The sequence below is a fragment of the Notolepis coatsorum genome (genome assembly GCF_963971535.1).
Source record: "Notolepis coatsorum genome assembly, contig: SCAFFOLD_473, whole genome shotgun sequence".
In the NCBI taxonomy this organism is placed as follows: Eukaryota; Metazoa; Chordata; class Actinopteri; order Aulopiformes; family Paralepididae; genus Notolepis; species Notolepis coatsorum.
The window spans coordinates 53579-74836 of NW_028174291.1; the positions used below are offsets into that span (position 1 = coordinate 53579).

General features: G+C 44.0%; 1 protein-coding gene across 1 annotated transcript in view; it reads right to left on the reverse strand.

The window, feature by feature from the left end:
* Nucleotides 1-21258, reverse strand: part of LOC311247596 (intelectin-like) — a 50968-nt gene that overhangs the window by 17231 nt on the left and 12479 nt on the right. The window contains exons 3-6 of the mRNA XM_084338625.1: nt 9255-9368; nt 8912-9159; nt 7827-7985; nt 2808-2928 (exon numbers count right to left, since the gene is read on the reverse strand). Coding sequence (XP_084194751.1) covers nt 2808-2928; nt 7827-7985; nt 8912-9159; nt 9255-9368 — 642 coding nt within the window. The remainder of the gene's footprint in view (nt 1-2807; nt 2929-7826; nt 7986-8911; nt 9160-9254; nt 9369-21258) is intronic.

Genomic DNA, 21258 nt, shown 5'->3' on the forward strand with positions numbered 1-21258 from the left:
TGTGCCAGGCGGTGTACTATTGGGGGGACAGGGCCCGCTCGGCTGAGGGGCCTTTGTCCGAATACGCTGGCGATGTGGGGGGCGGGGTCACTAAGTGCCCACCTGGTGGGGTCTTGATGCTGGCATCATGGACTTCTCCGGGCCCCCGTTCCAGGGGGTCCAGTCCCTTTGGTGGGTCTGGGTCTTCCTTCGCGCTCCGCTGCTACGGCCTTGCCACGGGGTTGGGTTTGCCCTTGACCCCGTGATTCTGGGGGCAGTAACAAGGTTGTTTCCTCCGTTCGTTCCCGGGTGACATGCGGGTTGTGCGTGTGTGTAGTCGTGGGGTCAAGCCACGGTCTGCTCACCCTGTGCGTTGAGTTGCTTGAGTGCCTCTTCGCACGGTCGGGTCCGTCGCCCTCCCGTGAAGCCCCAATAGGGGGGGTGCCCTCCATTAGGGTGGGTCGGGGGGGCTCGGCCCTCCCTGTTCTGATGGTTGTGGGGGGCTTTCAGCGGGGTGTATTTGTCGGCCGATGGCTCTCGCTCGGCCTCCCTTGTGCAGAGAGTGACGCAGAGCGAGAGCTAATATGATACAGAACGTTAGGTTATGACTATAACCAAGTTCTGTTAGTATAGCGACGCTCGGCGTCCGACGCCGCTGCAGCCCTTGATCTCGCCTTGTGGTGAAAGCTTGGGAAGGAGGCGAGTGGGTGGCCCCACCCCTGCTTATATGGTAAGCTGATAGGGGTGTGGTCAGACAAATATTGGGATTAAAGGTACATTGTGGTCTTTATTCAGTGCGTGTGCACGTGTGCGAGGACAGTGCAGAGAGTGACGCAGAGCGTCGCTATACTAACAGAACTTGGTTATAGTCATAACCTAACGTTTGGTTGCTTCTGAGTAATTCCAGGGAAAAGTCGCTAAAACAGTGTTTTTGTGTAATTCAATAAACAGTCACGTTGACATTTTTCGCCTGATTATCGGATCTTCCTGAAATCAACGCTAGACCATCATTATTATCCTTCCTCGTGCACGCATGCAATATGGTTTAGACCGGCGCGCCCCCTACCCCCCCTCCTGCAACCCAACGGCAAACAGCCATACACATAAAACGCAGATAGCGTCAATCGCGGTAGAAATAAATATCAGATCAACGCAAGCTTTCATTTGACAAAATGGCATCCAATGTAATAAAAAAAGTCAACCAACGAACTCGATTCTTGTACCGGATCTCCTCTCTGGTAAACAAGAATACCCTGAAGACTCTGGCAGGAGCACTCATTCAGGGGTACTACGACTATGCTTGCACCTCATGGTACCAAAGCACCTCAAAGGCGCTAAAAACAAAATTACAAACATCTCAAAACAAACTGGTCAGACTACTGCTTGACCTTACTCCTAGAACCCACCTCACCCCTGCCCACTTTGACAACCTAGGATGGCTTAGAGTAGATGACAGAGTACAGCAACTTGCAATGGGCCTGGTCTACAAGATACACTACACGACCAAGGTACCCATGTACATGGCAAAATACTTCCCAAAGGTCAGTGAATACCACGATCACAACACCAGAGGGAGCTCCACAAATCATGTTAAACCCAGATTCGGCTCAAATAAGGGACTAAACACGTTTCGCAATTATGCCACATCAATGTGGAACGCCCTACCCAAAGCTGTAAAGGAATGTGGATCACTACCCACTTTCAAAACCTCTCTCAAGAGACACCTACGGGAGACTGCAATTCAACACTGGCCCCTGTAAATATCCTAACCCAACCCCCCCCCCCCCTCAATGTACAGTGTTACTTGTTTATACAGTGTGCCCCCCGCCCCCCCCCCCCCAACCACCTCCAATGTAAATTACCCAGTATGGTTGTCAATATCCCAATGTACCCAACCCCCCCCACCCAACCTCCTCCAATGTACAGTTTTCTACGTCAAATGTATATACTCCCTTTTCTTGACTCCTTCTGTATCACAAACAGTACTGTATTTGCAAATCTGGTATGTCATAAATGTATAGATGTAGCAGTACTGACTATCTGTATGTCATGTATGTCATATATGTCTATATGAATTGAAAATGGGGGACCCTGATGGAAACAAGACAAACGTCTTTCTCAGGTCTGCATCCCCTTAACAATTGTAGGTATTGAGCCGTACTGTATTGTACCCATTCTGCAATCTGTTAAATAAAGTTTTCATTCATTCATTCATTCATTCATTCATTCATATAGTGTCCTTACCTGTTCTCTGATGTAATGCAAAAAAAAAGAATCCAATTATCTCATCGCCATTCCAGTTATCCACAGCGATCCTGTCGCCGACGTTGTTGGGCATTGCACTTCAACGGGCAGGCGGGGTCAGTAGTCCAAACCATCCCTACAAGCGTGTGTTTTGCCGGAGTGTTTATTACCTGCCCCCATGCCACAGCTCGGTAGAGAAAACAAACTAACCCGTTTCTAACGGGTGCAATAATGGCAGAAGGCGTTAGAGGGCTGTATAAGACCGTCTGCCAGCTCAGACACACTCAGAACAGTATGCACAAGGTGCCCCGCTGAATTATGAATGGCAATAGCGAATAAAATAAATACCCTGAGAAAAACGTAGATTTACGTTTCCGGCACTCAACGATCGGGTGACAGAAACGTAGTTCTATGTTTTCGGCAACCAAATGGTTAAGGTCATATAAGTAAGATATAAATTATTTATGGAATAAGCAAGTCATTTAATCGTTGAGTCTTAACGGCCATCATATTACGCGAGTCTACATGGTCGTTATTCCTGTAATGTATTTGTATATGTGTTTATTCTTTCATATGTCTCTTACCTCTTGATCTTGGTCCATATAACAGGTCATTGCTTTGCTTGCTTCCAAGATCATAGACAATGGGAATAGAAGGTCCATGACCGGTTCTGCAATCCCCCACATTATACGCCACTGGGTATCTCTATGACAAGGCACACAGGGGGAAACAGCTTTGGCAAAACTATTCCACAATTACATGTTCTAATGTTTTCTGCTCTACAAATGAAAACACATACGTAAGTCGACACTTTCTGTAGGAACAAGATAGAACAGTTACAGTTAGGAATTAAATCTACAACCACTATCATGTCATTTCTGGAGAAACCATTCCTTCCACCCCATGTCTCCTCACACACACTACAGCTAGACACCTAGCAGCGTTCCCCTCCCACTATGCGTCAATCCTGACCCCATCACCTGGTTTGATTCCCCCCTTGACACATCAAGTCAAGTCAAGAGTCAAGTCAAGAGTTTTAATTGTCACGGCATACAAGTATACAATGAAATGCGGGTGGTCTTGCCCGCAACGATGTGCAATACAGTGTTACAACATATAATAGAATCCAATAAAAAAACAACATTGTGCAATAAACAGGTAACAGGTAACATGGTGTGACATCTCGGTATCTGTACATAGTTATTTACAGAGCATATAGGACATGCTAGGTAGCTTTGGTAGTGCAATACACTGTTCCTGTTATTCTAATTTAAAGTGGCCTTTCCTTTTGGCCATAAGTGTGCGGCATGAGTGTGTGCCCGCTCATGTTAAAGTGTTAAGTGGCTGCTAGTGTGTGAGCGTGCACAGCGTGCATGTCGTGTGTGTGTTCATGTGTGCTTGTGTGTGGATAGTTCAGTGTTCTGTGGCACTCAATGTTCATTGTTCAGGGCTCTGATGGCCTGGGGGAAGAAGCTGAGCCTAAGCCGCTCTGTCCTAGTAGCTGGGGTTCGCAGGTGTCTGCCTGACCTCAGCAGCTGGAACAGGCTGTTATTGGGGTGGTGAGGGTCTTTCATTATCCTGCAGGCTCTGGATTTGCACCTCTTGTTGTATAGAACCTGCAGGGGAGGTAGTGCAATACCCGTGGTACGCTCGGCTGAGCGCACCACTCTCTGTAGGGCCTTCTTGTCTTGTGCCGTGCTGTTTCCATACCAGGCAGTGATGTTTCCGGTCAAGATGCTCTCTACAGCTCCTGAGTAGAAGGACTGGAGTATCTTCCCCGATACTCTGAACTTCCTTAACTGTCTCAGGTGGTAGATGCGCTGTTTCGCCTTCTTTACTACTGTGTCTATGTGTGTTGACCATGTCAGATCCTCTGAGATGTGGACCCCCAGGTACTTAAAGCTGCTCACCCTGTCCACGGTAGCCCTGTTAATCATCAGTGGTGTGTGTGTCTCCTGCTGTCCTCTCCTATAATCCACGATCAGCTCCTTGGTTTTACCAATGTTCAGGAGCAGGCTGTTGTCCTGGCACCAGCGTTCCAGTACCTCAACCTCCTCCCGGTAGGCCTTCTCGTCGTTGTCCGAGATCAGCCCCACCACCACCGTGTCGTCTGCGAACTTCACTATGGAGTTGGAGCTGAACTTGGCCACACAGTCGTGTGTGTAGAGTGAGTACAGCAGGGGGCTTAGAACACAGCCCTGGGGGGACCCGATGCTCAGGGTGATGGTGTTGGAGGTCTGACCCCCCACCCTGACCGCCTGGGGTCTTTCACTCAGAAAGTCCAGTACCCAGGCGCTCAGGGCGGAGCTCAGACCCAGCTCGATCAGCTTGTCCACCAGTCTGGTGGGGACTATGGTGTTGAACGCTGAGCTGTAGTCAATGAACAACAGTCTCACATAGCCCCCCTTCTGACGGTCAAGGTGGGAGAGGGTGCTGTGCAGTACCTGGGAGGCCGCGTCGTCAGTGGACCTGTTTGTCCTGTATGCAAATTGCATAGGGTCCATATCACTGGGGAGGGAGGCACAAATGTGGTCCTTGACCAGCCTCTCAAAACATTTCATGACCACAGAGGTGAGTGCCACCGGTCTGTAGTCATTTGGACATGTTGGGGAGGGTTTCTTCGGTACAGGGATGATGGTAGACATCTTGAAGCAGGCAGGGACCACCGACTCCGCCAGGGATTGATTAAATATGGCGGTGAACACCGGGGCAAGCTGGTTGGCACAGGACTTAAGTATGCGTCCTGTTATACCATCTGGGCCAGCAGCCTTCCTGGTGTTCACCTGCATAAATGCTCTTCTCACACTGTGTACCGTCAATGAGAGAGCGTCCCCGCCCCCCCGCGGATGCCCCCCCCCCCTCCACAACAGCCGGCGCACCAGTGACGTCACTAGCCGTTGGGCTAGCAGTGCCACTGTTTGCACCAAACCGCGCGTAGAAGGTGTTGAGCTGGTCCGCAAGGGAGGCGTCGTCGCTCCCCATTGAGGGGGCGCTGACTTTGTAGTCAGTTATAGCCCTCAGTCCCTGCCATAAGCCTCTTGTGTCATTCTGTGCCATTTGTGCCTCCATCTTGTCGGCATATGTCCTCTTAGCAAGTTTGACAGCCTTGCGCAGAGTGTAGACTGTTGTCTTGTACTCTTCCATGTTTCCTGACTCTCTGCCCCGGTTATAAGCAGTGGTGCGAGAGTTCAGGGCTGCTCTGATGGTACTGTCCACCCATGGTTTCTGGTTTGGGAACACCCTCGCCTTCTTTGTGGGGACGATACTATCAGCCAGTGTTGTTATGAATGACACCACAGCGTCTGTGAAATCGCTGACGTCACTGTTACTCCTCCTGAACATTCCCCAGTCGGCGTCATCTAGTGCGTCCTGAAACGTGGCCTCTGATTGGTCGTCCCATTTTTTTACCTCACGTGACACGACGGCGTCACGTGATCTCTGTTTATATGCTGGGACCAAAAAGATGGCGGCATGATCCGACGTGTTTGTTGCTCCCGCTAATGGTGGAGCCGGTACAGCCTTGTATCCGGCTCTGAACGGGGTGTAGCAGTGGTCGAGTGTATTTCCTCCCCTTGTGGAGCAGACGATGTGCTGGAAGAAAGACGGCATGACTTTCTTCAGATTCGCCTGATTGAAGTCCCCGGCTACGATCATGGCTGCGTCCGGATGCTTGATCTGGTGCGCGTTCAGATGGTCGTGTAGTTCCCCTAGCGCCCTGCCGACGTTCGCCTGGGGGTGGATGTACACTGCAGTCATGATCACTGCAGTGAATTCGCGCGGAAGATGGAACGGGCGACATTGGATCGTAAGGTGTTCCATGTCGGGAGAGCATGAACGGGAGAGTATCTTCACTTCCCCGGGGCTAGTCCAGCCGTTGTTGGTCATAAGGCATAGCCCCCCGCCGATGCTCTTCCCGGAGGCTTCTGTACGGTCCGCTCTGAAGATGGTGAAGGAGTTGGAGGGAGAGATGCTGTGATCGGGAGTCACTGATTTCAGCCAGGTCTCCGTAAAGCACAGGATATTGCATTCCCTCATCTCTCGCTGGAATCGGACCCGCGCACGTAAATCATCCATCTTACTCTCTAGCGAACGAGCATTCGCCAGGAAGATAGATGGAATAGCCGGACGGTAAGCAGATTTCCTTAATCTTAATCTGATCCCGCTCCTCTTCCCCCTGTGTTTCTTCTTTGTCTTGCGGCCGTCTTTGTCTCCCGCGTTGTCTTTGTCCCGCCTGATCTCCGTTGGCCATTCTTGGCTTGATAAAGTGTCTCTAAACTCCTCTTTGAGTCTGGAGTTTAGGTCAATAAGTGACTGGCGGTCGTATGACGTCCCCGCCAGTGATGCTTCGATAAAAAAAGTAGTAAAAACAAACATAATAACTATAAATGTGCACATTCGTTGCTGAGCAAAACCCATGGCGACTGACTCGGGGTCGCGCCGGGGTCGTATATGGTCATTGGTCATTGGTAAAAGTGGGAAATGGAATGTAGAATATGTAGTGTAATAAACAGCGACCTCTAGGCAAAAGAGCCCCACCTGGTATTGCACATTGTTTATATATTTTGTTTTTGGTCTTTTGGTTTATACAGTATATTGTGTGAAGGGCAAGTTGATATTTTCTTTGTTTTGATAAATGATCAGTACGTCCTTCTTATACTGGTATCTACATATATAGTCATATTCTTACAATTTCATCCCCAGCCCTCTGCATTGCTCTGTCTCTGTCACCAACCTCTGTTTCATTGTCTAGGTCCAGCAGTTCTATGTGTCCAGTCTGCCCCAGCTGTATCATGTTTGTTATCACCCCAGCTGTTTCCCATGTGTAATCTGTCCAGTGTGTATATACTGTATGTCACCTCCCCATGTCAGTCTTTGACCGATTAAAAGGTAAATGGTGCATTTATATAGCAGCTTTTATCCAAAGCGCTTTACAATTTAGTGAGAATAGTGAGATCTTTTTTTATTTATTTTTTTCTCTTTCTTTTATTCTATTATTATTATTATTATTATTATTATTATTATTATTATTATTATTATTATTATTATTATTATTATTATTATTATTATTATTATTATTATTATTATTATTATTATTATTATTATTATTATTATTATTATTATTATTATTATTATTATTATTATTATTATTATTATTATTATTATTATTATTATTATTATTATTATTATTATTACATTTTTTCTTGTTTAACTGTAGATTGTGTGTTTCTTGTATAATGGTATAAATTATTATTTGTGTAAATTAGGTTGTACGCCGACCATTAAGTAAATACTTGTTTAGTTTAGGAATAAGGGGCAGGTAAATAAGATTTATTCTTCTTCCTGCTCCTTTTGTCCATGGAATGATATTTATGATTGTGTAATGAAGAAACCCTGATTGTATGATTCCATGTGGCAAATAAAAACTCTGAACTGAACTGAACTGAACTGAACTGAACATGGTTTGTTGTTTCCAGGACATCCATTTACATGTCACGTGCCAAGCACATGACCTGTCAAAATCCCCACTCCTTGCATCATGATTCACTAAATGTTGGTACTGTATGCATGTGGCTGTGCTTGTGGCTATTGGTATTGCTCTGTACCTTGAACAGTTGAAATAGGTTTCCTCCATAAACACTCAGAAATGATTTCGCAGTGTGGTAGCGAAGGATTGCCGCATCTCTCCAAGTAACCATTGGTGAGTTGTTAGGGACGTGCCACACGGACACATCCTCAGCATCTATGGCATAATACCCAGGGTTCTAGGAGGAAAGAAAAATTGAGTAAGTAGGCTGGTTGTTTCATTGATCCTGAGTACATTTTTTATGTGGCTTAGCTGTAGCTGTACAACCTTTTGCAAAGGTACATAATATGAAGAACAGAACGACTGGACAGACATAACAAAAAGGCTAAGAAATAAAATTGACAAAGTAGCTACATATTTTCAGTATAGAAAACTTAACAAACAACACACTAAAATAACAACACTACACACTGAACTAGATTTACACTGTCTCTGAAATGCCATGTATCCTCAATGACACCTTTTGACCACGCCCCTAATCTGGTCAAACTTTGAAAGACAGAGGGCGGAATCCCCTAAGAATGTGCGGTGGTAATTGCACCCTTAACTGTGCGTGGTTTGCGCACGGTATCTGCTCCGTCTTTGCGAGCTATCCACTAAGGACATTGCGCGGATCAGGTGCAATCAAGCCCACACACCTGCCGACCCATGAGGCAATTAACCACAGGGAACAGGGATTGACAGCTATCCCTCACAGAGAGGTGAAATAAAGCAAAAATAGACAGCTGTCCCTCACAGAAAGGTGAAATAGGGCAAAAACCATGACACTTTGTGGATCCTGCCCCATGTGTCGTAATACAAAACCGGTGACTCAAGAAATAGACTAATTTTAAATGTTTGCATAATTGTGGCATTAGTGAAAAGGTCACAGGGTCACCAAAATCTAGGCTTCTTCCTATAGGGGTCATGAATGTTTCATAAATAATTACATCTATACGTTTTTATTTTCAAGACACCGCTTTAGGATATAGCCACCCTAAAATGTAGGCAGGAGTTTCCATGTAAGACATTGGACTGCACTGCACTGGAATATATGTGCTATCATACATATTCTAAACTACATGAAAATGCAAACTCTCGCCGGACACAAATTTAAATCCCTGCCTTAAAGTCATCAGCGGTGGCACCCTCTGCAGTTCCGAAGGTGTTTCTATTGTTCCAGTTTCCATCACCCTCAGGCCTGTTGACATTGCTGCCCTGCTGGCTGGTCCAACGGTCACCCTCTGTGCACTTCCCATACATGTTGTTCTCATGCACACTCAACACCAGTGTCCAGCCACCACCTGCGGTTGTCATGTCACAGAAGGTCTGGTAGACAGTTCCACTGGCTGTTGTCAGAGTGTAGATCCCATCTAAATGAAGGGCATATATATATATATATTTATATATATAAACAATATATATAACAATATAATAATATATACAAATCATTTGGTTTAAGTCTTACCTTTGTTTATGTTGTGTTTATCCCTTAGTTCTTTGCAGCTCCTGGCATTCATGACGTTATTATTGCCATCCAAATCCAAATCAATTTTTACTTCAACAGAAGCCATCAGAGCACCTTGAGCAAACACAAATGGTCAAATGTCTCTTCTTGGAGAAACTTAAATTAGTTCATGGACATGGACTTTTCATATACTTATTATTATATATTTTCTTTCAACAGAAACAAATGTAAAAAGAACAGATACATATATCACACACATATATATATAGGTATATATACTAGTGCTGTCAATCGATTAAAATATTTAATCTGATTAATCGCATGATTGTCTATAGTTAACTCGCGATTAATAGCAAATTAATCGCATTTTTCTTCTTTTTTTTATCTACCATAAACGGATATTTTTCAAGTTCCAAGTTTTAATACTCTTATCAACATGAGAGTCAACAAATGCTTGCTTTATGCAGCCATTTAACACAAAAGGATGACCCTCATGCATTGCAAATTTGCATCAAATTCAAAACAAAGTGATGCACAAAATAACTTAAATGATTATAATAATTTAAAACAATGAATAAAGTGTGCATGAAATAATAGGGGGAAGTAAACATTAGGAACTTGTTACATTCACCCACACAAGGGCTGAGGACTCACCCCCCCCCCCTCTTTCTCTCTCTCACACACACTCTCTCAGCTCTCTTTCTCTCTTGCCCCTTCCTCATCTCTCTCACCCCGCTGATAACAAACTATCATTACACATGGGCAAAACAGAGTCCATTCTCTTCGGTTCAAATAACAAACTCAGCAAGACCGACGGCTTCTCAGTTACAGTGGGTGACAATATTGTCACAAGGAAAGATGAAATTACCTACCTGGGTTCCATCCTAGAGGCTAATCTCTCCTGTGACAAAATGGCATCCAATGTAATAAAAAAAGTCAACCAACGAACTCGATTCTTGTACCGGATCTCCTCTCTGGTAAACAAGAATACCCTGAAGACTCTGGCAGGAGCACTCATTCAGGGGTACTACGACTATTGTTGTGAAGGATCAGATTGAACCGAATATATATATTTATTTATGGATATATATTTAATAGTATTTGTATATTGTTTGATATCCCTTGTATATTCTTTGTACATATACACTGAATATCCCTTTAGTCTACTACAGCCCATAATAGTTCATTCTCTCATTGGACAAGAACCTGGCGCCAGCAGACAAGCCCCTTGAGTCAAGTTCAATAGTGCCGACGAACATGTCCCAACTAGCCCCGGTTCCGCGTAGGAATACGGCTACCGAAATACGAATGGTACTATTTGTTCACCGTGCATATAAATATGGCGCAAGTAAAGTAGAACTTTCTTTTAGTCCATTAGTCCTTTACCCTCCAACCTAGTAACAGACGTGAAGCCTCACCCACGACCCACGTGTGGTGCAGTATGGCCTATTTGGCCCCAGAATAGGCATTGAGACCTCGTGTAAATTCATAGCTGAATTGTCATAGTTTGGCACTGTACCGTCGAGTGGGACGTATTTCTATTAAGTTAATAATAGTCTATTATGTATGGTGCATCGTGCGGTATCGAGTTCTAAAGTGAGTAGCACCCCCATCGCCTCCTCGTGTTATCTAGAAGCTTAACCAGGCTGGGCAGACCACGTGTGGTGCTTGCATCCGAGGAGTTCTAGACGAGGACCGAGGGGGACCTGCACATTGGATTACCTACCCGGACGACTGCTGAGCCTATACGGCATGGAATATCTATTTGCTTTGGGTGCTTTGATTTGTGGAGCGGATAACAGCCAACGCCGGTGAGTGTTGGAATTACCCCCGAGAGGAGCCCAGGTGAGACGGCGCTCAACCCAGACCGAGGCCGCCTCGCTTCTCCTTCGTTGTGGACCTACAGCCTACAGCTACCGTCTACAAGAGGGCCCAAGTGTATTCATCTGTGGATCAAGATCCTGCGGGCACTGTGTTCTGTACCTGAATTCTCCCCAGGAATCGTTGGCCAGATGGGATGCAGCTGACGGCTCTCCAAACCCCCCCCCCTCCCTACTGACTTACAACCAGCAGGACCCCTTTAGTATCCCGCTATAATCCTTAAGTACCATCGCTATAGTTCCCTAAAGAACCAGGTTGTATACTTGCTTCCTGCGTAACCAGAGATTGGACATTCAGTGTTGATTTGCCTACGAATACTCATTTGCCTTACAAGTGCATTCAAATCATAAATGTAATTAACACTTTGACTGCCTAAAAACGATTTACAACGTCTTTGCTGGCGATGCTCAAGGTGCCGAGGACGCTGTACAGCGTCTTTGATCTGTTTACATCTTTTTTCGATTTTCCCCGTCTGAACTTCACCGCCGAGCTTTTGGAAGAAAATTTTAACCGGAAACTGCATTTCCTCTCAAATTTCACTAGGTGGCAGTGTCCCCCTATTTTCTAACACTATCACAATAGGGGGAATATTGTACCCCACAATGAATCTGGCATTTGATTGGCCAGCATACCTGGCCAATGTAACCACAGGTATAAAACGTTAGCGCGATCCCAGAATCTACGAGGTTTTGGAGGAGAGAGAGAGAGAGAGATAGATAGAGCGATAGAGAGAGAGAGAGAGAGATTGAGAGAGAGATTTGAATTGAGATCAGCCTATAGTCTATATTTATAGTGTTATACAGTATAGTGGTAGTATCAGACTAATTGTAAGGTTTCAGCTGTGCTTTAGAAAGTACTTAGTCGTGCTAAGTAGTAGTACTATTCGAGGGATTAGTGTGTAGTCTAGGTAGTATATTTCAGTAGTAGTAATAGTAGTTTGATCAGTTAGTAGTTTCATTTAGATCAGTATGAAGAGACGTAGTGTAGGAAAGCGAGGGGACAATCCGGCGGCGGGTCGCTTTGTTCAGACGAAGCTGGCGTTTGGACCCGCGGTTGTTCAAGCAGCAGCAGCACCAACAGCACCAACGTCTTTGGTAGCTCCGATCGGAGAGAGCCGTGAGACCGTTGCTGGGCCCAGTAACGCGTCTCTCCCCGGGACCGGGAGCGGCTCTACCCGACGCAGTTCGAGGAAGAGGAAGGCTGCCGCTGTGGTCATAGCTTCTTCATGCGAGTCAGGGGACAGCGATTCGACCGCCCACGAATCTGATGGGAGCGCCGATTGGGAACCACCAGGTAATTACACAGTCTTATATATATATATATATATATATATGTGTGTGTGTGAAACGTGTATTTGATGATTTACATACTGTGACTATGTAATGTTAGTTCGACAAACCAACGGCGATATGCATGTGATTGTGTGTGTGTGTGAAACGTGTATTTGATGATTTACATACTGTGACTATGTAACGTTAGTTCGACAAACCAACGCCGGCGATATGCATGTGATTGTGTGTGTGTGAAACGTGTATTTGATGATTTACCTACCGCTTATTCTGTGACTATGTAACGTTAGTTTGCCAAACCTAACGCTGATATGCATTTATTATATTCTAGCTCCGGAATCATCTGACGATGATCTCGGCTTGGGTCGGAGGTATGAGTCTGATTCATCGCACGATTCAGACGTGGGAGTCGGACACGGTGGTGGTCGACGGGGCAACGGTACGTCATGTTTACTAATGCAATGTGAATATTGTTTTGTGCATGTTCAAATCGATAGTTGAATGATATAGGATATAGTAGGGATGTAGAGTACAGGCCACGCGACCATGTGCTACAGTTAGGTTGTCTTGTGTGCGTGTGTGTGTGTGTGTGCATGTGCACGCCCTTTGAAGTGGCTCTTTGAAGTGTGTAGCTATCATGTAAGTGATAATAGTTGCATGCTGGGCATGATACGACGTGGTGGTGGTGGTCGACGTGGTAATTGGTATGTTGCAATGTGAATATTGTTTTGTGCATGTTCAAATCGATAGTTGAATGATATAGGATATAGTAGGCATGCAGTACAGGCCACGCTACCATGTGCTACAGTTAGGTTGTCTTGTGTGCGTGTGTGTGTGTGTGTGTGCATGTGCACGCCCTTTGAAGTGGCTCTTTGAAGTGTGTAGCTATCATGTAAGTGATAATAGTTGCATGCTGGGCATGATACGACGTGGTGGTGGTGGTCGACGTGGTAATTGGTATGTTGCAATGTGAATATTGTTTTGTGCATGTTCAAATCGATAGTTGAATGATATAGGATATAGTAGGCATGCAGTACAGGCCACGCTACCATGTGCTACAGTTAGGTTGTCTTGTGTGCGTGTGTGTGTGTGTGTGTGCATGTGCACGCCCTTTGAAGTGGCTCTTTGAAGTGTGTAGCTATCATGTAAGTGATAATAGTTGCATGCTGGGCATGATACGACGTGGTGGTGGTGGTCGACGTGGTAATTGGTATGTTGCAATGTGAATATTGTTTTGTGCATGTTCAAATCGATAGTTGAATGATATAGGATATAGTAGGCATGTACAGGCCACTACATTTAGTTACATGGATGTGTGTGTGTGTGTGTGTGTAGATGCCTCACCCCATGCCATTTGATGTGTGTGTGTATGTGTGTGTGTGTGTGTGCAGTGTGTGTACACACACACAAGATCAAAAGACATGCATCCTCTCCAACACCTTTGAACTTCGCAGTACATGGTGAGGCCTCTATATGCAAATTCCATTGATTACAGCACACACATACACAATGGCATGGACACATGGCGAGGCCTATATTTAAATGCATGGTTGTGTAGCATATGTAAAATTCCATTGATTACAACACACACACATGTACATGCTTTGATGGCCGCTGATTTATTTTGTGTTCACACAGCAGAACACTCCGAAACCGAATCCGGGGCCAATACACCAACATGCTTGGGTATGTACTAACTACATTTATGTATGTGTAAATGTATTACTATTGTGTTTTGTGAGACTTACTTACTGAATGAATTTAATCCAATTCAGATTCTGGCGCAGACCCTGCAGATAGTGATGCTGAGACTGGCAACGACATAGGATCACATTCTACTCCTGCAGGTAATTGTACATGGTGGTGACTGGCTGCTGCTAGAGCCTGGGCCTGGTGGTAGCTGGCTGCTGCTAGAGCCTGGGCCTGGTGGTGACTGGCTGCTGCTAGAGCCTGGGCCTGGTGGTGACTGGCTGCTGCAGGGCCTGGGCCTGGTGGTGACTGGCTGCTGCAGGGCCTGGGCCTGGTGGTGACTGGCTGCTGCAGGGCCTGGTCTGGTGGTGATGGTGGTAAATACAATGACAATGCGTTGCCCTAGTGTAATGTATTACATCATGTGATTCTAGAACTGGATGCTAGTCTGGACATGCCGGAACCTGTTGCAGGGCGGAAACGCACATCTAAGAGCGGTAAGTTGGCCTCACTCTGCACACCACTTCCAGCTCTGACCTCTGACCCCCACACCACGTCCAGCTCTGACATCTGAACCCCACACACACTCACTCATTCACTCACACAGTTTGTAACTACGTGGCATATGAATGTCTACAGTAGGGGTGTTATAGTATATTTGTATAATTGACAGGTCGTGGAGGAGCGAAGAGCAGGGCTGCGATCCGTCAGGAAGAGGAGAATGCCTGGTCTCGTGAGGGCTGGGTGCCTCAAAGGATCCCCTTCACAGCCCAACCGGGGTTGCTCCAGGACGCCAAGGCACTCAGATCTTACCGGCCTGCGAAATGGATGGATCTGTTCCTGACAGATGCTTTTCTGAACTCTATTGTTGCCCAGTCCAACCTCTACGCTGAGCAGTCCATTGCCCGGCTGGACCCCACGCTAACCAGTAGCAGGGCACTGCTTTGGAAGCCCCTCACATTGAAGGAGCTGAAGAAGTTCCTCGGACTCCATTTCCTTAGCAGTGTCCTGCGGAAGCCTCGCGTGGACCAGATGTGGACCACTGACGACATGATGTACACACCGTACTACTCTGATACCATGCCACGCAACAGGTTCCAATTGATCTGGCGATTCCTCCACTTTGCGGACAATACTTCCCTGGAGGTTAGAGACAAATTGTGCAAAGTACGCCCTGTAGTCGACCATGTAAACACGAGGTGCAAGGAGCTGTACCAGCCTGAACGCGAGCTCGCCATTGACGAGGGGGTGATGGCATGGCGAGGCCGCCTGACCTTCCGGGTCTACAACCCCAACAAGCCCACCCGCTATGGCATCAAGTCCTACTTCCTGTGCGAATCACGCACAGGATATTGCTTTTCATTTAAGCCATATTGTCGGGAAGGCTCGCTCCTGGGGGACACAGTCGTCGGTCTGCTTGGACGTCTGTCTGGGGCCGGCTATACGCTCTTCATGGACAACTTCTACAACTCGGTACGTATGTCCGCCAGGCTCCGACAGTTGAGGACCGACGTCTGTGGTACCCTCAGGAAGCACCGGGGCGAGCCAGCCATCATCAAGAACATTACCAAACGTGACATCGGTGTGGGGGAGCGCATTGCGGTCAACAACAAGGAGGTCCTGATCGTGGCATGGCGCGATAAGAGAATCGTGAAGACCATCAGCAGCTTCCACGAGGACACCATGGAAAAGGCGATGGTGTGGAAGAAGCAGAAGAAGGGCAAAGCGCTGAGGGTGGAGATGCTCAAGCCATCATCAATCCTGGAGTACAATAAATTCATGAACGGCGTCGATCAGCTGGATCAGAATATATCGTACTATCCGGTTACACGTAAGACTGGAAAGTGGACCAAAAAGTTTGTGATGTATCTGATCCAAATATGTATCTTCAACGCGTTTGTCTTGTACAAAAAAAAGCACCCACAAGGGCATTACTCCAACCTCTTCCGGTTCACCAGGGCTGTGGCGCGGACCTACACAGACGGTAAGGAGAAGAAGATTCCTGGGGTGACAGCGGAGATGGAGGCGGAGGCGGAGGCAGGGGAGGAGGCAGGGGAGGAGGCAGGGAAGGAGGCAGGGGGTGGGGATGAGGAGGAGGCAGGGGCTGAGCAGGTGGGGCGTGTCGACCCTAGGGCCCCACTGGGGGACCCGCAGAGCAGATTAGTGGGTGGCTTTGTGAAGCATGTAATGGTTGCATACAAAGCCACCCCGAAGAAAAAGCTACCGTGTAGGAAATGTCGTGTCTGCAGTAGGCGTGGCATCAGGAGTGAGACCAGATATTTTTGCACATCGTGCAAAGTCCCCCTGCATCGTGACAAATGCTTCGCTCTGTACCACACAAAGAGGGATTTCTCTAAATAGTTTCTTTATTAGTTGTCATACAGAAGTACAGACTACTTCTAAATAATCCGGCACACAGAAGTACAGATTACTTCTAAATAATCCATTATTGTGTGATACAGACAGAACCATGTGTACCGGTACATAGTATAGCTAGCTGAGTGTAGTATAGTATAGTGTAGTATAGTATAGTATATTGTAGTATAGTATAGTATAGTATAGTATAGTGTATGGGTAGTTGCACTGTTTTCTGTACAAGACAAATGCGTTGAACACATGTATTTGGGCCACGGTTGTCGATATTGCATAGGCATGTTTGGACCACTTGCAGATGAGACGTTATGTTAGCGATCTAGCTGTATCGACTCCATTCATAATTTGCATTGTGTGTGTATATAGTTTTTTTTTATTTATCTTTTTCCCCCCTCATTTTTACCGTTTGCACAGAACCAATGGTTGCTGACAGTCACCCAGTTTAAAAAAGTATATACTGTAGGTAACATACCACACTTTTCTAATGCAGTCCATTGGCCTATTATTTATATACTTTGGAAGCATGTATTGGATATTTTTTGGTCCACAGATCATCTGGCGCTTCATCCATTTATCAATGGACAATGCAGTCATCGATGCGAGAGACCAAGTAAGATATGCCCTGTAGTTCATGTGACGTGAATGTTACCAGCAAACTTCTAAATGCACTGAAACAATGGTTGGTTATCCTCCAGTGTTCACTTTTTATAAGGTATTGTCTTTGTAAATTACCATAATCCTATACTGTGAATGTTACCAACAAACTCCTAAATGCACTGACACAATGGTTGGTTATCATCAGCCAGTGTTCACTTTTTATAAGGTATTGTCTTGGTAAATTACCATAATCCTATACTGTGAATGTTACCAACAAACTCCTAAATGCACTGAAACAATGGTTGATTATCCTCCAGTGTTCACTTTTTATAAGGTATTGTCTTGGTAAATTACCATAATCCTATACTGTGAATGTTACCAACAAACTCCTAAATGCACTGAAACAATGGTTGGTTATCATCACAGTGTTCACTTTTTATAAGGTATTGTCTTGGTAAATTACCATAATCCTATACTGTGAATGTTACCAACAAACTCCTAAATGCACTGAAACAATGGTTGGTTATCATCACAGTGTTCACTTTTTATAAGGTATTGTCTTGGTAAATTACCATAATCCTATACTGTGAATGTTACCAACAAACTCCTAAATGCACTGAAACAATGGTTGATTATCCTCCAGTGTTCACTTTTTATAAGGTATTGTCTTGGTAAATTACCATAATCCTATACTGTGAATGTTACCAACAAACTCCTAAATGCACTGAAACAATGGTTGATTATCCTCCAGTGTTCACTTTTTATAAGGTATTGTCTTGGTAAATTACCATAATCCTATACTGTGAATGTTACCAACAAACTCCTAAATGCACTGAAACAATGGTTGATTATCCTCCAGTGTTCACTTTTTATAAGGTATTGTCTTGGTAAATTACCATAATCCTATACTGTGAATGTTACCAACAAACTCCTAAATGCACTGACACAATGGTTGGTTATCATCAGCCAGTGTTCACTTTTTATAAGGTATTGTCTTGGTAAATTACCATAATCCTATACTGTGAATGTTACCAACAAACTCCTAAATGCACTGAAACAATGGTTGATTATCCTCCAGTGTTCACTTTTTATAAGGTATTGTATTGGTAAATTACCATAATCCTATACTGTGAATGTTACCAACAAACTCCTAAATGCACTGAAACAATGGTTGATTATCCTCCAGTGTTCACTTTTTATAAGGTATTGTCTTGGTAAATTACCATAATCCTATACTGTGAATGTTACCAACAAACTCCTAAATGCACTGAAACAATGGTTGATTATCCTCCAGTGTTCACTTTTTATAAGGTATTGTCTTGGTAAATTACCATAATCCTATACTGTGAATGTTACCAACAAACTCCTAAATGCACTGAAACAATGGTTGGTTATCATCACAGTGTTCACTTTTTATAAGGTATTGTCTTGGTAAATTACCATAATCCTATACTGTGAATGTTACCAACAAACTCCTAAATGCACTGAAACAATGGTTGATTATCCTCCAGTGTTCACTTTTTATAAGGTATTGTATTGGTAAATTACCATAATCCTATACTGTGAATGTTACCAACAAACTCCTAAATGCACTGAAACAATGGTTGATTATCCTCCAGTGTTCACTTTTTATAAGGTATTGTCTTGGTAAATTACCATAATCCTATACTGTGAATGTTACCAGCATATAATGCACAGCAACAATGGTTGGTACTGATGACTTGTCACCCAGTTTATTGAACATATTTTACAATAAAAATGTTCATGGCATCAAAGTTTCAAGTTTTTTGCATTGTAAAGTATTCTGTATTTTATAATAATGTTGTCTGGACCTACACCAGTAGTTATAAAACTTACTTGTTCATTAGCGCCAGGCATATCAATCAAATGACCAACAAAGTAATCAATCAATCAAACAAATCAATCTATGAATCAAACTATCAACAAAACAATCAAACATTCTATCAAGCAAATGACCAACAAAGTAATCAATCAAACAAATCAATCTATGAATCAAACTATCAACAAAACAATCAAACATTCTATCAATCAAATGACCAACAAAGTAATCAATCAATCAAACCAATCAATCTATGAATCAAACTATCAACAAAACAATAAAACATTCTATCAAGCAAATTACCAACAAAACAATCAAACATTCTATCAATCAAATGACCAACAAAGTAATCAATCAATCAAACAAATCAATCTATGAATCAAACTATCAACAAAACAATCAAACATTCTATCAATCAAATGACCAACAAAGTAATCAATCAATCAAACCAATCAATCTATGAATCAAACTATCAACAAAACAATCAAACATTCTATCAATCAAATGACCAACAAAGTAATCAATCAATCAAACCAATCAATCTATGAATCAAACTATCAACAAAACAATCAAACATTCTATCAAGCAAACTATCAACAAAACAATCAAACATTCTATCAATCAAATGACCAACAAAGTAATCAATCAATCAAACAAATCAATCTATGAATCAAACTATCAACAAAACAATCAAACATTCTATCAATCAAATGACCAACAAAGTAATCAATCAATCAAACCAATCAATCTATGAATCAAACTATCAACAAAACAATCAAACATTCTATCAAGCAAATTACCAACAAAGTAATCAATCAATCAAACAAATCAATCTATGAATCAAACTATCAACAAAACAATCAAACATTCTATCAAGCAAACTATCAACAAAACAATCAAACATTCTATCAATCAAATGACCAACAAAGTAATCAATCAATCAAACAAATCAATCTATGAATCAAACTATCAACAAAACAATCAAACATTCTATCAATCAAATGACCAACAAAGTAATCAATCAATCAAACAAATCAATCTATGAATCAAACTATCAACAAAACAATCAAACATTCTATCAATCAAATGACCAACAAAGTAATCAATCAATCAAACAAATCAATCTATGAATCAAACTATCAACAAAACAATAAAACATTCTATCAATCAAACCAATAAAACAATCTGTCAAACAATCAATCAATCAAACCATCCATCCATCCATCCCAGTCTAAATTGCTTTATAACACGTTCAGTACCTATTATCACCCCGCCGGCACACCTTTCATAAAAGTGCCTGTAACTTCTGTTCTAAATAATTTACCTCCACTTTTATCTTTTGTTGACGTTTTTTAACTTGTAATTGTGAACGAACGAAGACATGCAGAAACAAACGGTTTTTTGCATTGTGTACATCAACTTGTCGTCTTCAAATGAGCCCAACCATTTCCCCATAGTTATAATATAAAATATAGAAATAGCTCCGCTAAGATCATGAGATATGCTAGAATCGTCCAGGAATCCTGGCAACCCACAGTCATTTTCTGGATTTTTGGCCGGCACCCAAAGTGTTAAGTGAATGTTGTATATACCTTTTGCTATATTAAACCTTCGACTGTTATATTTGTGTGGACCTGATTTCATATGTGGGAAAGTGTTCATCATACTTAGATATCGTGTACTGTATGGCCAGAAGTTAAAGTACATCAAGCGGTAGTGGTTTAATGATACCATACTTATCAATACAGTCAGGGAATTGTACCCCTCAGTTACAATTGGTCCTTCGAGCCGGAGGGTAACTAGTGTAATATTAATATAGTGTTATTAATATTGAAATGGCCTATGATGAACACTCAAGTTCTAAAGTGAGTAGCACCCCCATCGCCTCCTCGTGTTATCTAGAAGCTTAACCAGGCTGGGCAGACCACGTGTGGTGCTTGCATCCGAGGAGTTCTAGACGAGGACCGAGGGGGACCTGCACATTGGATTACCTACCCGGACGACTGCTGAGCCTATACGGCATGGAATATCTATTTGCTTTGGGTGCTTTGATTTGTGGAGCGGATAACAGCCAACGCCGGTGAGTGTTGGAATTACCCCCGAGAGGAGCCCAGGTGAGACGGCGCTCAACCCAGACCGAGGCCGCCTCGCTTCTCCTTCGTTGTGGACCTACAGCCTACAGCTACCGTCTACAAGAGGGCCCAAGTGTATTCATCTGTGGATCAAGATCCTGCGGGCACTGTGTTCTGTACCTGAATTCTCCCCAGGAATCGTTGGCCAGATGGGATGCAGCTGACGGCTCTCCAAACCCCCCCCCCTCCCTACTGACTTACAA